Source organism: Heterodontus francisci, chromosome 36, assembly GCF_036365525.1.
Source record: "Heterodontus francisci isolate sHetFra1 chromosome 36, sHetFra1.hap1, whole genome shotgun sequence".
Classification (NCBI taxonomy): domain Eukaryota; kingdom Metazoa; phylum Chordata; class Chondrichthyes; order Heterodontiformes; family Heterodontidae; genus Heterodontus; species Heterodontus francisci.
Genome location: NC_090406.1, coordinates 11,195,219 through 11,206,580, shown reverse-complemented (window position 1 = coordinate 11,206,580; position 11,362 = coordinate 11,195,219). Strand labels below are relative to the sequence as shown.

The 11,362-nt window shown below is 43.2% G+C and overlaps 1 protein-coding gene across 1 annotated transcript; it reads left to right on the top strand.

The window, feature by feature from the left end:
- Positions 1-3,759: 3,759 nt before the first annotated feature.
- On the top strand, positions 3,760-9,987 carry LOC137351352 (WAP, Kazal, immunoglobulin, Kunitz and NTR domain-containing protein 1-like). The gene is made up of 2 exons (XM_068015795.1): positions 3,760-4,017; positions 8,497-9,987. The coding sequence occupies exons 1-2, from the start codon at positions 3,760-3,762 to the stop codon at positions 9,985-9,987; spliced, it is 1,749 nt and encodes a 582-aa protein (XP_067871896.1).
- Positions 9,988-11,362: the final 1,375 nt, after the last annotated feature.

Sequence of the window (11,362 nt, the reverse complement as noted above, 5' to 3'; positions counted from 1 at the left end):
GGATTACAGAGATAGGAAGAGGCGAGGCCATGGAGGGACTTGAAAACAAGGATGAGAATTTTAAAATCAAGATGCTACTTGACCAGGAGCCAAGGTAGGTCAGCGAGCATGGGGGTGATGAGTGAACAGAACTTGGCATGAGTAAGGACATGGACAACAGAGGTTTGGATGACCTCAAGTTTATGGAGGGTAGAATGTGGGAGGCCAGCTAGGAGAGTGTTGGAATAGTCAATCGTTAAATAACAAAGGCATGATTGAAGGTGGCAAGCCCAGTAAAGACATATATTATTCTTACTTTAAGATACAAACTTTATTCAATTTGGACTTGAAATTGACTTTTCCTTTAAAAAAGTGGCAAGATGGCTGCCGAAGGCCAGATGACCTGGCCTGTGTATTCAAACTGTCTCACTGTCTCGAAAGGACAAAAGGATACAGTCCAGTCCAAGAGGTGTCAACTACATCCATCCTCGAACCATTAAGAGACATTCCTAAATTGAATGGATTTCTTCTGAGACAAGCGGATGTGAAGTAGACACATCATAACAGAATGATATTCATCCAAACATTAATAGGTAGCCATGGATTCCACATCCTGGTCCATTTGTGGTCACACCAGTGGAGAAGGCCATGTGTCAACTGACAGAAACTCTAATTTAATGGATTTTGACCTTAAAAGGTAACCCTCTCGAGAGAGAGACAGAGTGATCACAGCAACCTCACAGAAGACAGTCCAGCTAGGGGCTGTGGAAAGATCCAGCCCAAACAAGAAGAAGCCCTGTTGCAAATTCTACACTCCAACTTGGTGCAGCAGAGAACTGAAAGTGACTGCCACCTCCAGTCTGAAATCTTAACCACCAGAAATATACAACATCTCAACAAGTTCAAGACTACAAACACCCAGGTCTGCACCTTTAAAAGAGACCATCTGACTTAGAAGATTCAACAGGTTTACCATAAACCACAAACACCTACCACGGCTTGAACTCTTATCCTTTACCTTCTGTCTTATCCACAGAGTACATGTGAGAGTGAATGCGTGTGTGAGTGGTGTTGCAAACATTTCAGGGAATGAATATTGTTCAGTAACTAGTTAATCTTCTGTTTTAAACCTACAAGAAAACCTGTCACTGTCTGTTCATTTGGCAAGTAAAACACTCAGGGGCCAACTCATCATTTTAAACAATACACGATTGCAGTCAGTCGGGAGGTGAACAGTGGGAACTACCCGCACCCCTTACCACCTGTCTGTAACAAGGGCTGTAGCAGCAGATGAGCTGAGGCAGTCGCGAAGTCGGGCAATGTTACAAAGTGGAAATAGGCTGTTTTAGTGATGGAGATTATACCTGAGTTGCAGTTTGGTACCAAACAGGAGCAACAAATCGCAAGTTACCTCATTGTGTCAGTGTATATATTTACTAACAGTGCAACTACATAACAATATGAGAAGCATTCAACACATTGTTCTATTTGCTATGCTACTATGATAGTGAAGCAATTTGCCTTCTGCTGGCTGAAAGCTTAACCTTGAGGGGTTACATTTCTTGTGGGAATGAAGTGGGTAATGAGTTTGAGAGAAATTCTATGGTGTGCTGTCCCACCTGGACTAACGACAGCATTAACAACAGTGTAGAAATTAAAAGCAAACAGATTGTACTCAAGGAAGAGGCAGTATTTCCAGGGCGGATGGGAGAAAAAGATACATGATTAACAAAAGCAGCATTGTTGGTGTCGATCCTCTACTAAATGCACAACTGAACAATGGGGCATATTTCATCTCAATAATTCAGCTGTAGCTACTCTATTGCAGGGTGCCTAAAAGTAAAATGTTTGTTAAATTGACTAGTCCCTGAAGAATTTGATCAAAGGCAAAATAGTTGTAATGTTTGGGCAGGAGGCCTCAATTTATCCTTCCAAACTCCCCCCTCAGTTACCTTACCAGTCCTGGAACTAATGGTCCCTAATCCCCGTTCACGGGGCGGCACAGTGGTGCAGTGGTTAGCACCGCAGCCTCACAGCTCCAGTGACCCGGGTTCAATTCTGGGTACTGCCTGTGTGGAGTTTGCAAGTTCTCCCTGTGTCTGCGTGGGTTTCCTCCGGGTGCTCTGGTTTCCTCCCATATGCCAAAGACTTGCGGGTTGATAGGTAAATTGGCCATTATAAATTGTCCCTAGTATAGGTAGGTGGTAGGGAAATATAAGGACAGGTGGGGATGTGGTAGGAATATGGGATTAGTGTAGGATTAGTATATAAATGGGTGGTTGATGGTCGGCACAGACTCGGTGGGCCGAAGGGCCTGTTTCAGTGCGGTATCTCTAAACTAAACTAAACTAAACCTACAAGAATTTATCCAGCCCTATGTTTATAAGAGTCAGTTGGGAGTCAGTGGGAGTCAGTTGCCAGCATTCGCCAGAGCTGGCGGGCAGCCATAAAGACAGGGCTAAATTGTGGCGAGTCGTAGAGACTTAGTAGTTGGCAGGAAAAAAGACAGAGGCGCAAGGGGAGAGCCAACTGTGCAACAGCCCCAACAAACAAATTTCTCTGCAGCACCTGTGGAAGAGCCTGTCACTCCAGAATTGGCCTTTATAGCCACTCCAGGCGCTGCTTCACAAACCACTGACCACCTCCAGGCGCGTATCCATTGTCTCTCGAGATAAGGAGGCCCAAAAGAATGTTTATAAGAAGTTGTCACGTTTTCTGTTGGCTGCTAATCAGCTCGGTGAAAGACGCTGTTTGGTCTGCCCGAAACTTGCTGGTCTTCCAGTGCAAAGAGTTGTCCACGACTTAGTGTTGCAGACTGGCACACTCTAAAGGTCCAGGACTATGTGCTAAGGGACGCACTAAAGCTTGGAGCAGCCGCTGTTAAGGCTCAATGGGGAAAGACCACTGTATAAGGCGCCACAGTATAACCAAGGGGCTGGAACCTGTGTAAAACCCCTTGGGCTGTATGCACCAAAAATGTTTTTGCTGTGTAATGCAAATGTACATTGCATATAAAATGGAATGGAAAGAGTTCTGAGGCAACTCATGTTCTGTAACGAAGGAATCTGATTATTTTCCAAAATGTGAAATTTGAACTGTTTTGTAATGTATTTTTTGCAATTTTTTTAATGAATAAAGTATATTTTGGGGAAAAAAAATCTGTTTGCTGGTTATGACTTGCCGTTTCTGTCACTCTCTTACTTAGGAAAAATATTTTCTTTTGACACCCTTAACTTCAGACAGTGTTGTGTCTGAAAAAAAACATTTCCTGAATCTAATGTTGCCATACCCTTAAAGGCCTCTATTAGGCTTCCCTCCTCACTCAAGTGAAGAAACGCCTCATTTTTTTAAAGTTTTGCTACAGATTTAAAATAGCCACACCTTTGCATTTAAGTTCCAAACTTATTGTCATGTTACACTGATCTCTCCCCCATTATCCCAGCTATCGTTTGTTTGGCTAAAAGCTCCTGTTTGAAGTGCTGGGTTCCCCAGATCATATATGCCCAGTTGCCTTGACCAGACGGGGGCTGTGGTCTGGGTCAAAAAAAAAGTTTTTGATGTTGAGACAGCCACCTCCCACTTCCACCATGTGAATCAAGTCTGCTCAGGTTACAGACTGTCCTTTATGCCCCATTACCCAATGAAGGGCCCTTTTTAACTGCCTCATCGTTAACTTTCAATTCTCTTGGTAAACTACTTTTATTTAATTTTTTTTTTACGTTTTGAAGGGCGGGGGAACTTTTTTTAAAAACTGGATTTAAGACAAAACCGAGAAAAAAAATGCTGGTGTTTTTGCACGGTGTTTATTTCCTAAAGTGCTGCAGAAGTGGATTGGGATTGTTGCTTGAAAGGAAACCCAGAGCAGCCCGAATCCAGCCCAGGACACTGGTGATTGTGCTGGGCTTACTGAGACTGGCTGGAGGCACCAGTCTGCCCCGAGGAAAGCTCTCTTACCCCGGCGCCTGTCCAAACCAGCTGAACCCCAACCTCTGGGTGGATGCACAGAGCACCTGCGAGAGGGAATGCAACGCCGACGAGGTAGAAAAAAAATAGACATCTGTCCTGAAATTGTACTTGCTCTCATCAAAGTGGTAATTAATGATCACAAGGGGAAGAGGCAGGGCGGGGGAGCAAATTTCTTATTCACTGTGTAGGTAAGAATCACTTGTCCCGAACTCCGAATTTCGACTTTCTTCCACGAAACCAGGTTCTTTTGGCTGTCTTTATTTTTTTTGTTGTGTGTGAGAAACTGACAAGAGCGTCAAGTTTCAGCCTCAGTCACTGAGCACATGCTTTCCCTTTGTCTGCTGTTTCCCCCTATCTCGAAATGGTATTTTGGTATCCTTAACCTGACAGATTCTGTGACTAGAGACACAATCTTTTTTAGGAGCATCAGGATTTCAAAGTCATTTTTTAGCCAGCAGAACAAATGCGGATATCGCCAAACGCTACCCTTTCTCTGGCTGAATCTTAAATTTTCTCTTGTGAAACTTCTAATTGAAATCGCATTGGGGAATGACTTTTTTTTTTGCGAATGTTATTCCCTGCAGTATAGTATTGGGAGGGGAATAGCCCCAGTAGACTAGACATCTATAGAGTTTAATAAATTGACCCATTGTTCTTGCTGTCATGGGCAGTGAAATCCTCCTGCAAATGGGGATTTTGCTCCCTCTTGCTTGAACTCATCGCTTTATGTTTGGTTACAGATGAGCTCGACGCTCAATTTAACCCCATTGCTTTAGCTAGTTGGACCTGTTCCCAACCCCACTCACTGCCCACACTTTCTAACATGGGTCAAGCCGTAACAGGAAACTTGGCTGAGCATTTCTCTCCCTTCCTCCCAGGTGGGCCAAAACCAATTTGCAGCACCTCACTTGCTGCCTGGTCCCAGATCAGATACCTCAAGTCTAACCTGAAGCCTTTGTGCTCGTAGTGGCTGAGCCCCACATTGCATTTACACACTGAGGTTTGGGGAGGTATGAGGGGGGGGGGGGGGGTATTTCCTGCCCCATGCTGTTTTGCTGCACTTGCTTGAACATGCTCATAACAAATTGCTACCTGCAATATTTAACACCCAAAACTACGCCTATTCTTGCACCCATTTGGCCAATGCCTGGTTACACCCAAATTTCCTGCTAATCTCATTCACGTATGCCGGAAGGTGAAAATGACTAACAGGAGAAATTGCACATTGATTCATTCAAATGCAAAGTAGGTGTATTTTTCAGGGGATAACATTTTGGGATATGGTATATGAGTTAATTTGAGACAATGACAGGTGATAAATGTGGCATGCTTGGGAAGAACTGGTGACTTTGAACCTGTGGTTCCCAAAGCTGGCGAGCACTGGGAGTTCCCTTGTGTTATGTCTGGGTTTGTTGCAAACTTTTTGATAGGGATTGATTGCTATGATTAGTTCACAGCTTCTATCATCATTGAATGGGACCAGGATGGTAGAAGGCAAACTAAATAGACACTGGTTCTGAGACAATTAGGATTGAAGAAAGTTCTGAACTCAGACAATACAAAACTTTTTTTAAGTATGGAAATTTAAGTTTCAAGCTATCCAACTATTATTAATTCTTATTAGACACAGCATTCAATCAGGATAGCGCTTCAATTTTTAATGTGATTTATATTATGCCATGAAAATGCAATCAAAGAAATAAAAATCACACAGTATAGGCCTCAGTGAGATCATATGTATATATATATTTTTATATATTGCTCAAAAATAGCAATAAAACCATCAGAAAAAATGACTGCTTCCTGCTGTATCTGAAAATCTGAGCTTAATTTTACAGCCATTTTAAACTGGAGTAACTGGAGGATGTTCATTGAATCATAAAATGATCATATCGAGAAGGAGGTCATTTGGCCCATCATGTGCATACTGGCTGTCTGTAAGAGCAACTCAGCTAGTCCCACTCCCCTGCACTTTCCCCATAGCCCTGCAATTTTTTTTCTCTTCAGATAAACATCCAATTCCCCTTTGAAAGCTGTGATTGAATCTGCCTCCACCACACTGTCAGGCAGTGCATTCCAGATCTTAACCACTTGCTGCGTAAAAAAAGTTTTTCCTCATGTCGCCTTTGGTTCTTTTGCCAATAACCTTAACTCTGTCATCTGGTTCTGCCAATGGGAACAGTTTCTCCCTAACTACTCAGACTAGACTCCTCATGATTTTGAACACCTCTATCAAATCTCCTCTCAACCTTCTCTTCTCTAAGGAGAACAGTCCCAGCTCCTCCAATCTATCCATGTAACTAAAGTCCCTCATCCCTGAAACCATTTTCATAAATCTTTTCTGCACCCTCTCTAATGCTTTCACATCCTTCCTAAAGTGTGGTGCCCAAAATTGGACACAATACTCCATTTGAGGCTGAACCAGTGTATAAAGGTTCACCATAACTTTCTTGCTTTTGTACTCTATGCCTCTATTTATAAAGCCTAAGATCCTATATGCTTTGTTAACCGCTTTCTCAATCTGCCCTGCCACCTCCAACGATTTGTGGCACAGTGGCGCAGTGGTTAGCACCGCAGCCTCACAGCTCCAGCAGTGGGTACTGCCTGTGTGGAGTTTGCAAGTTCTCCCTGTGTCTGCGTGGGTTTCCTCCGGGTGCTCCGGTTTCCTCCCACATGCCAAAAGAGTTGCAGGTTGATAGGTAAATTGGCCATTATAAATTGTCCCTAGTATAGGTAGGTGGTAGGGAAATATAGGGACAGGTGGGGATGTGGTCGGAATATGGGATTAGTGTAGGATTAGTATAAATGGGTGGTTGATGGTCGGCACAGACTCGGTGGGCCGAAGGGCCTGTTTCAGTGCTGTATCTCTAACTAACTAACTAACTAACATCTACCTGCTTTGCTCCTGCACCTCCTTTAGAATTGCATCCTTTGTTTTATATCACCTCTCCTTATTCTTCCTACCAGAATGATCACTTTGTACTTCTGTGCATTATATTTCATCTGTTATGTGTCCGCCCATTCTACCAGCCTGTCAATGTCCTCTTGAAGTTTATCACTATCCTCCTCACAGTTCGCAATACTTCCAAGGTTTGTGTCATGCACAAATTTTGGAATTGTGCCCAAGACACCCAAGTCTAAGTCATTAATATAGATCAAGAAAAGCAGTGTTCCTAATACTGACCCCTGGGGAACCCCATTATATACTTTCTCCAGGCGAAAAAACAACTGTTCACAACTACTCTGTTTCCTGTCACTCAGTCAACTTTATATCCATGCTGCCACTGTCTCATTTATTCCATGGGCTTTAACATTGCTGACAAGGCTGTTATGTGGCACTTAATCAAAGGCCTTTGGAAGTCCATGTACACCACATCAACCACATTGCCCTTATCAACCCTCTCTGTTATCTCATCAAAAAACTCAAGCAAGTCAGTAAAACACAATTTTCTCTTAACAAATCCGTGCTGGTTTTCCTTAATTAATCCACATTTGTCCAAGTGATTGTTAATTTTGTCCCAGATTATCGTTTCTAAAATTTTTCCCACCACTGAGGTTAAACTGACTGGTCTGTAGTTGCTGGGCTTATCCTTGCACCTTTTTTTGAACAAGGGTGTAACATTTACAATTCTCCAGTCTTTTGGCTCTGCCCCTGTATCTAAGAAAGATTGGAAAATTATGACCAGTGCCTCCACAATTTTCTCCCTTACTTCCTTCAGTAACCTTGGATGCTTCCCATCCAGTCCTGATGGCTTATCAATTTTAAGCACAGCCAGCCTTTCTAATACCTCCTCTTTCTCAATTTTAGCCCATCCAGTGTATCAACTGCTTCCTCTTTCACTGTGACTTTTACAGTATCTTCTTCCTTGGTAAAAGCAGATACAAACTACTCATATAGTTCCTCAGAAATGCCTTTTGCCTCCAGATGTAAATTTTCTTTTTGGTCCCTAATCGGCCCTACTCCTTCTTTTACCAGCCTTTGACTATTTATATGTCTGTAGAAGACTTTGGGATTCCCTTTAATGTTAGCTGCCAGTCTCTCATATTCTTCCTTTGCTGCTCTTACTTCTTTTTTCATTTCCCCTCAGAACTTTCTATATTCAAGCCTAGTTCTTACTGCTATTATCAACTTGGCATTTGTCATATACAGCCTTGTGTATGGCTCTGCCCCAGGCTAACAAGCTGAAATGCAATCGAAGGAAGGCATTGTTAGACAGGCACAAAAGAGCAAGGAATTTCAAGCACAGCGCAATTACATGCAGAACAAACTTGCGCTTGAGTAACCTCATTCTTTTACTCTATATTATGCCCCAAATTTCTATGCCCCTGTGTGCGGATACATAGGAAATTACTGCGTATGATTTAAATTATGTTAACAATATTGATGAAACTATCGTAACTCTGTGCGGTGATTCAGTTTTGTTCTATGTTGTACAGGATTCAGTAGATCTACAAAGTGCCTCCTGAGAAAGCAACACTAGGAATCTATCAGAGGTCAGTAATCAGTCTGTTTCCGTGGCAGTAACTGTTATGTCCATTTGCTGATTTCAGGATTGTCAGAACTTTGAGAAATGCTGCACCAACGTGTGTGGCCTGAAGAGCTGTGTAGCAGCAAGGTTTGCAGACGGCAGCTTAGCGTCCTTGGATCTCCCCAAAGAGGCGACTTGTGAGAGGATTGTGTGCACTCAGCAAGGTTCGGAGTGTGATATCTGGGATGGACAGCCCATCTGTAAGTGCAAGGACAGGTGTGAGAAGGAACCCAATTTCACCTGCGCCTCAGATGGCTTGACCTATTACAATAAATGTTACATGGACGCAGAAGCATGCATCAGAGGCATCAGCTTGACCGTGGTGACTTGCAGGTATCACATCACCTGGCCCAACACCAGCCCCCAGCCTTTAGAAACCACAGTAAACCCAACATCAACAACCTCCTTGGAAGATTCCATCCCTCCAGCTCTCTACACCAACCCGTTCCACCAGTCCGTCTATATTGGAGGCACAGTGAGCTTTCACTGCGACGTCAGTGGACGTCCCAGGCCAGACATCACATGGGAGAAGCAGAGTGACTACCGTGAAAATATCATCATGAGACCTGACCAAATGTATGCCAATGTAGTGGTCACCAATATTGGTCAGCTGGTTATTTACAACACTCAGCAGGAGGATGCAGGGATCTACACGTGCACTGCAAGGAATGCTGCCGGGCTCCTGAGAGCAGACTTCCCATTGTCAGTCATCAAACGAGAACATTCAGGAGAGAGCACACCCAGGAAAACCCAGCCTTTACCATCTGGAGAGTGCTTTAAAGATCCAGACATGAGAGAATGCGGTCGCCAACATGTTAGATGGTTCTATGACCACAAGAAGGGCAGGTGTTCAACATTCATGTTTGGAGGCTGTGATGGGAGCAAGAACCAGTTTGAAACGTATGAAGAGTGCAGATTGGCTTGTATCAATGAGACAGTCAATATCTGCACCTTTCCTGCTGTGCAGGGTCCTTGCAAGATGTGGGAGGCTCGGTGGGCTTACAACTCCCTGATGAAGCAGTGCCATGCTTTTGTATACGGCGGCTGTGAGGGGAACAAGAATAATTTTGAGAGCAAGGAGGTGTGTGAGGAAACCTGCCCTTTTCCGAAAAACCTACAGTGCAAAGTGTGCAAGCCTCGTCACAAGATAGTTCCCAGCTTCTGCAGAAGTGACTACGCTATTGTGGGAAGGGTGACGGAGATTGTTGAGGAACAAGACTCTGGAGTTGCCAGATTCACATTGGATGAAGTGCTAAAGGATGAGAAAATGGGGCTTAAGTTTTTTGACTTCAAACATTTGGAGGTGATAATGATAAACATGGACTGGAATTGCCCATGTCCAAACATTAACCTGACAGGCGGACCCCTCCTTATAATGGGCGATGTCCATGATGGAATGGCAGTGCTGGATGCTGAGAGCTACGTGCGGACTGTCAGTGACAAACGCATTAAAAAAATGTACGAAATCATTGAGAAAAAGACTTGTGAACTTTTACATCGCTTTCAGGATTAAGCTGAATGTCCCACAGATAATGCTATATCATGAGTTACTGATTTAGATGTAAGATGTTGGTAAATGCTCTTGTATTTTTATTTATATTTCATTCCGTCCACAGTTATTTTATTTCCTTTCATGTTTAAGTCACATATGTTATGTAATGTGTCCATTGGTGCTAGGCTGTGCACAAATGACCCATTGCCCTGTTGCACTTCCTTACTCTGTGACGTTGCAGCAGCTTTCCTTGCCAGCAGTCCAGATGGCATTGTTAAGGCATGCCGTGATGAGACTTCACAGGCTTTTCATAACTCGCCATGATAAGTGCGAATTTGCCCATAATTAACGGGAATTTTGGAAATTTGACGTTTTTACTGTGAATTCCTGTTTGACAGGTTCGGATCACTGTAAAGTATAATGCTATGAACTGTACAAGCTGTCACCATAATCAGTTCACTTTCCTGCAACTCCGTCTGGTCAAGGAACAGTCAGTCTTGCCAGTCATAAAATTGTTTCTACTCATACCCTCGGTTGCATCTGGATCTGTCCTGTTGCTTTTGGCACCATATCTTGTGCTGTATCACTAGCCTTGGAAATGGCATTCCAGCAGTAGATGTCGCTAGACAGCAATCGAGATGAATGGATTCTAGCACTTTAGGACATCCTGAATTTGTGAAAAGTGCGATATATATTCAAGTTCTTTCTTCTTTAACCAGGGTACAAAGCATTTCCGGGCATAAATGGTCCCTTCAGATGGTGGAACGATTTTCTGAGTGAAGTCATACTGGGAGCTTCTGGAGGGATATTGTGTGTAATAGTACATTGGTGGCAGCTGTGAAAAGCACAGCAAGTATGGGTTTTAGGACTTAAAAGTTATGAGGAGACTCACAGAATGAGAGAGGGCAAGGTAAAGGGATTTAAATTACTGTGAGGAACAGATAATGGAGATCCAAGCCAATTATTTCACTTGAATGGACTAGAAAGAGTTGAGCACAAAATTGGAAAGTCTCAGGCAAAACCGGAGGTTAGAGAAATTTCTTTCTCCCACAGAGCAGTAGGTTTGTGGTTTAGACTCCCAGCCAAAGTATTTGCTCCTGCCTTGTTTATGAAGCGAGTGATGCTTCAGATTGATGGTAATAAGGATAATTATACTCGTAGATGATTAAACACTTTATGGAATATCGTGGCTGCACTCTTGTTGGAGCATGGAGTTCTGGGAATGCGATTGGTCATGGTTGAGCACTGCTGAATGTAATGTGAAGATGCATTTATATTGGAATTGTTTTAATTCAGATGCTGAAAAACAAAACACTGGCTGCTAGTGTTGACATGGTTAAGTTGGGCTCCATTTCTGAGGGAGTGCTGTAGGGTCAGACATACCGTCTTTCAGATG

Coding starts and splice junctions, on each gene's coding strand:
- LOC137351352 (XM_068015795.1), top strand. CDS start 3,760: ATGCTGGTGTTTTTGCACGGTGTTTATTTCCTAAAGTGCTGCAGAAGT. Junction 4,018..8,496: donor GGGAATGCAACGCCGACGAG/GTAGAAAAAAAA, acceptor TGCTGATTTCAG/GATTGTCAGAACTTTGAGAA.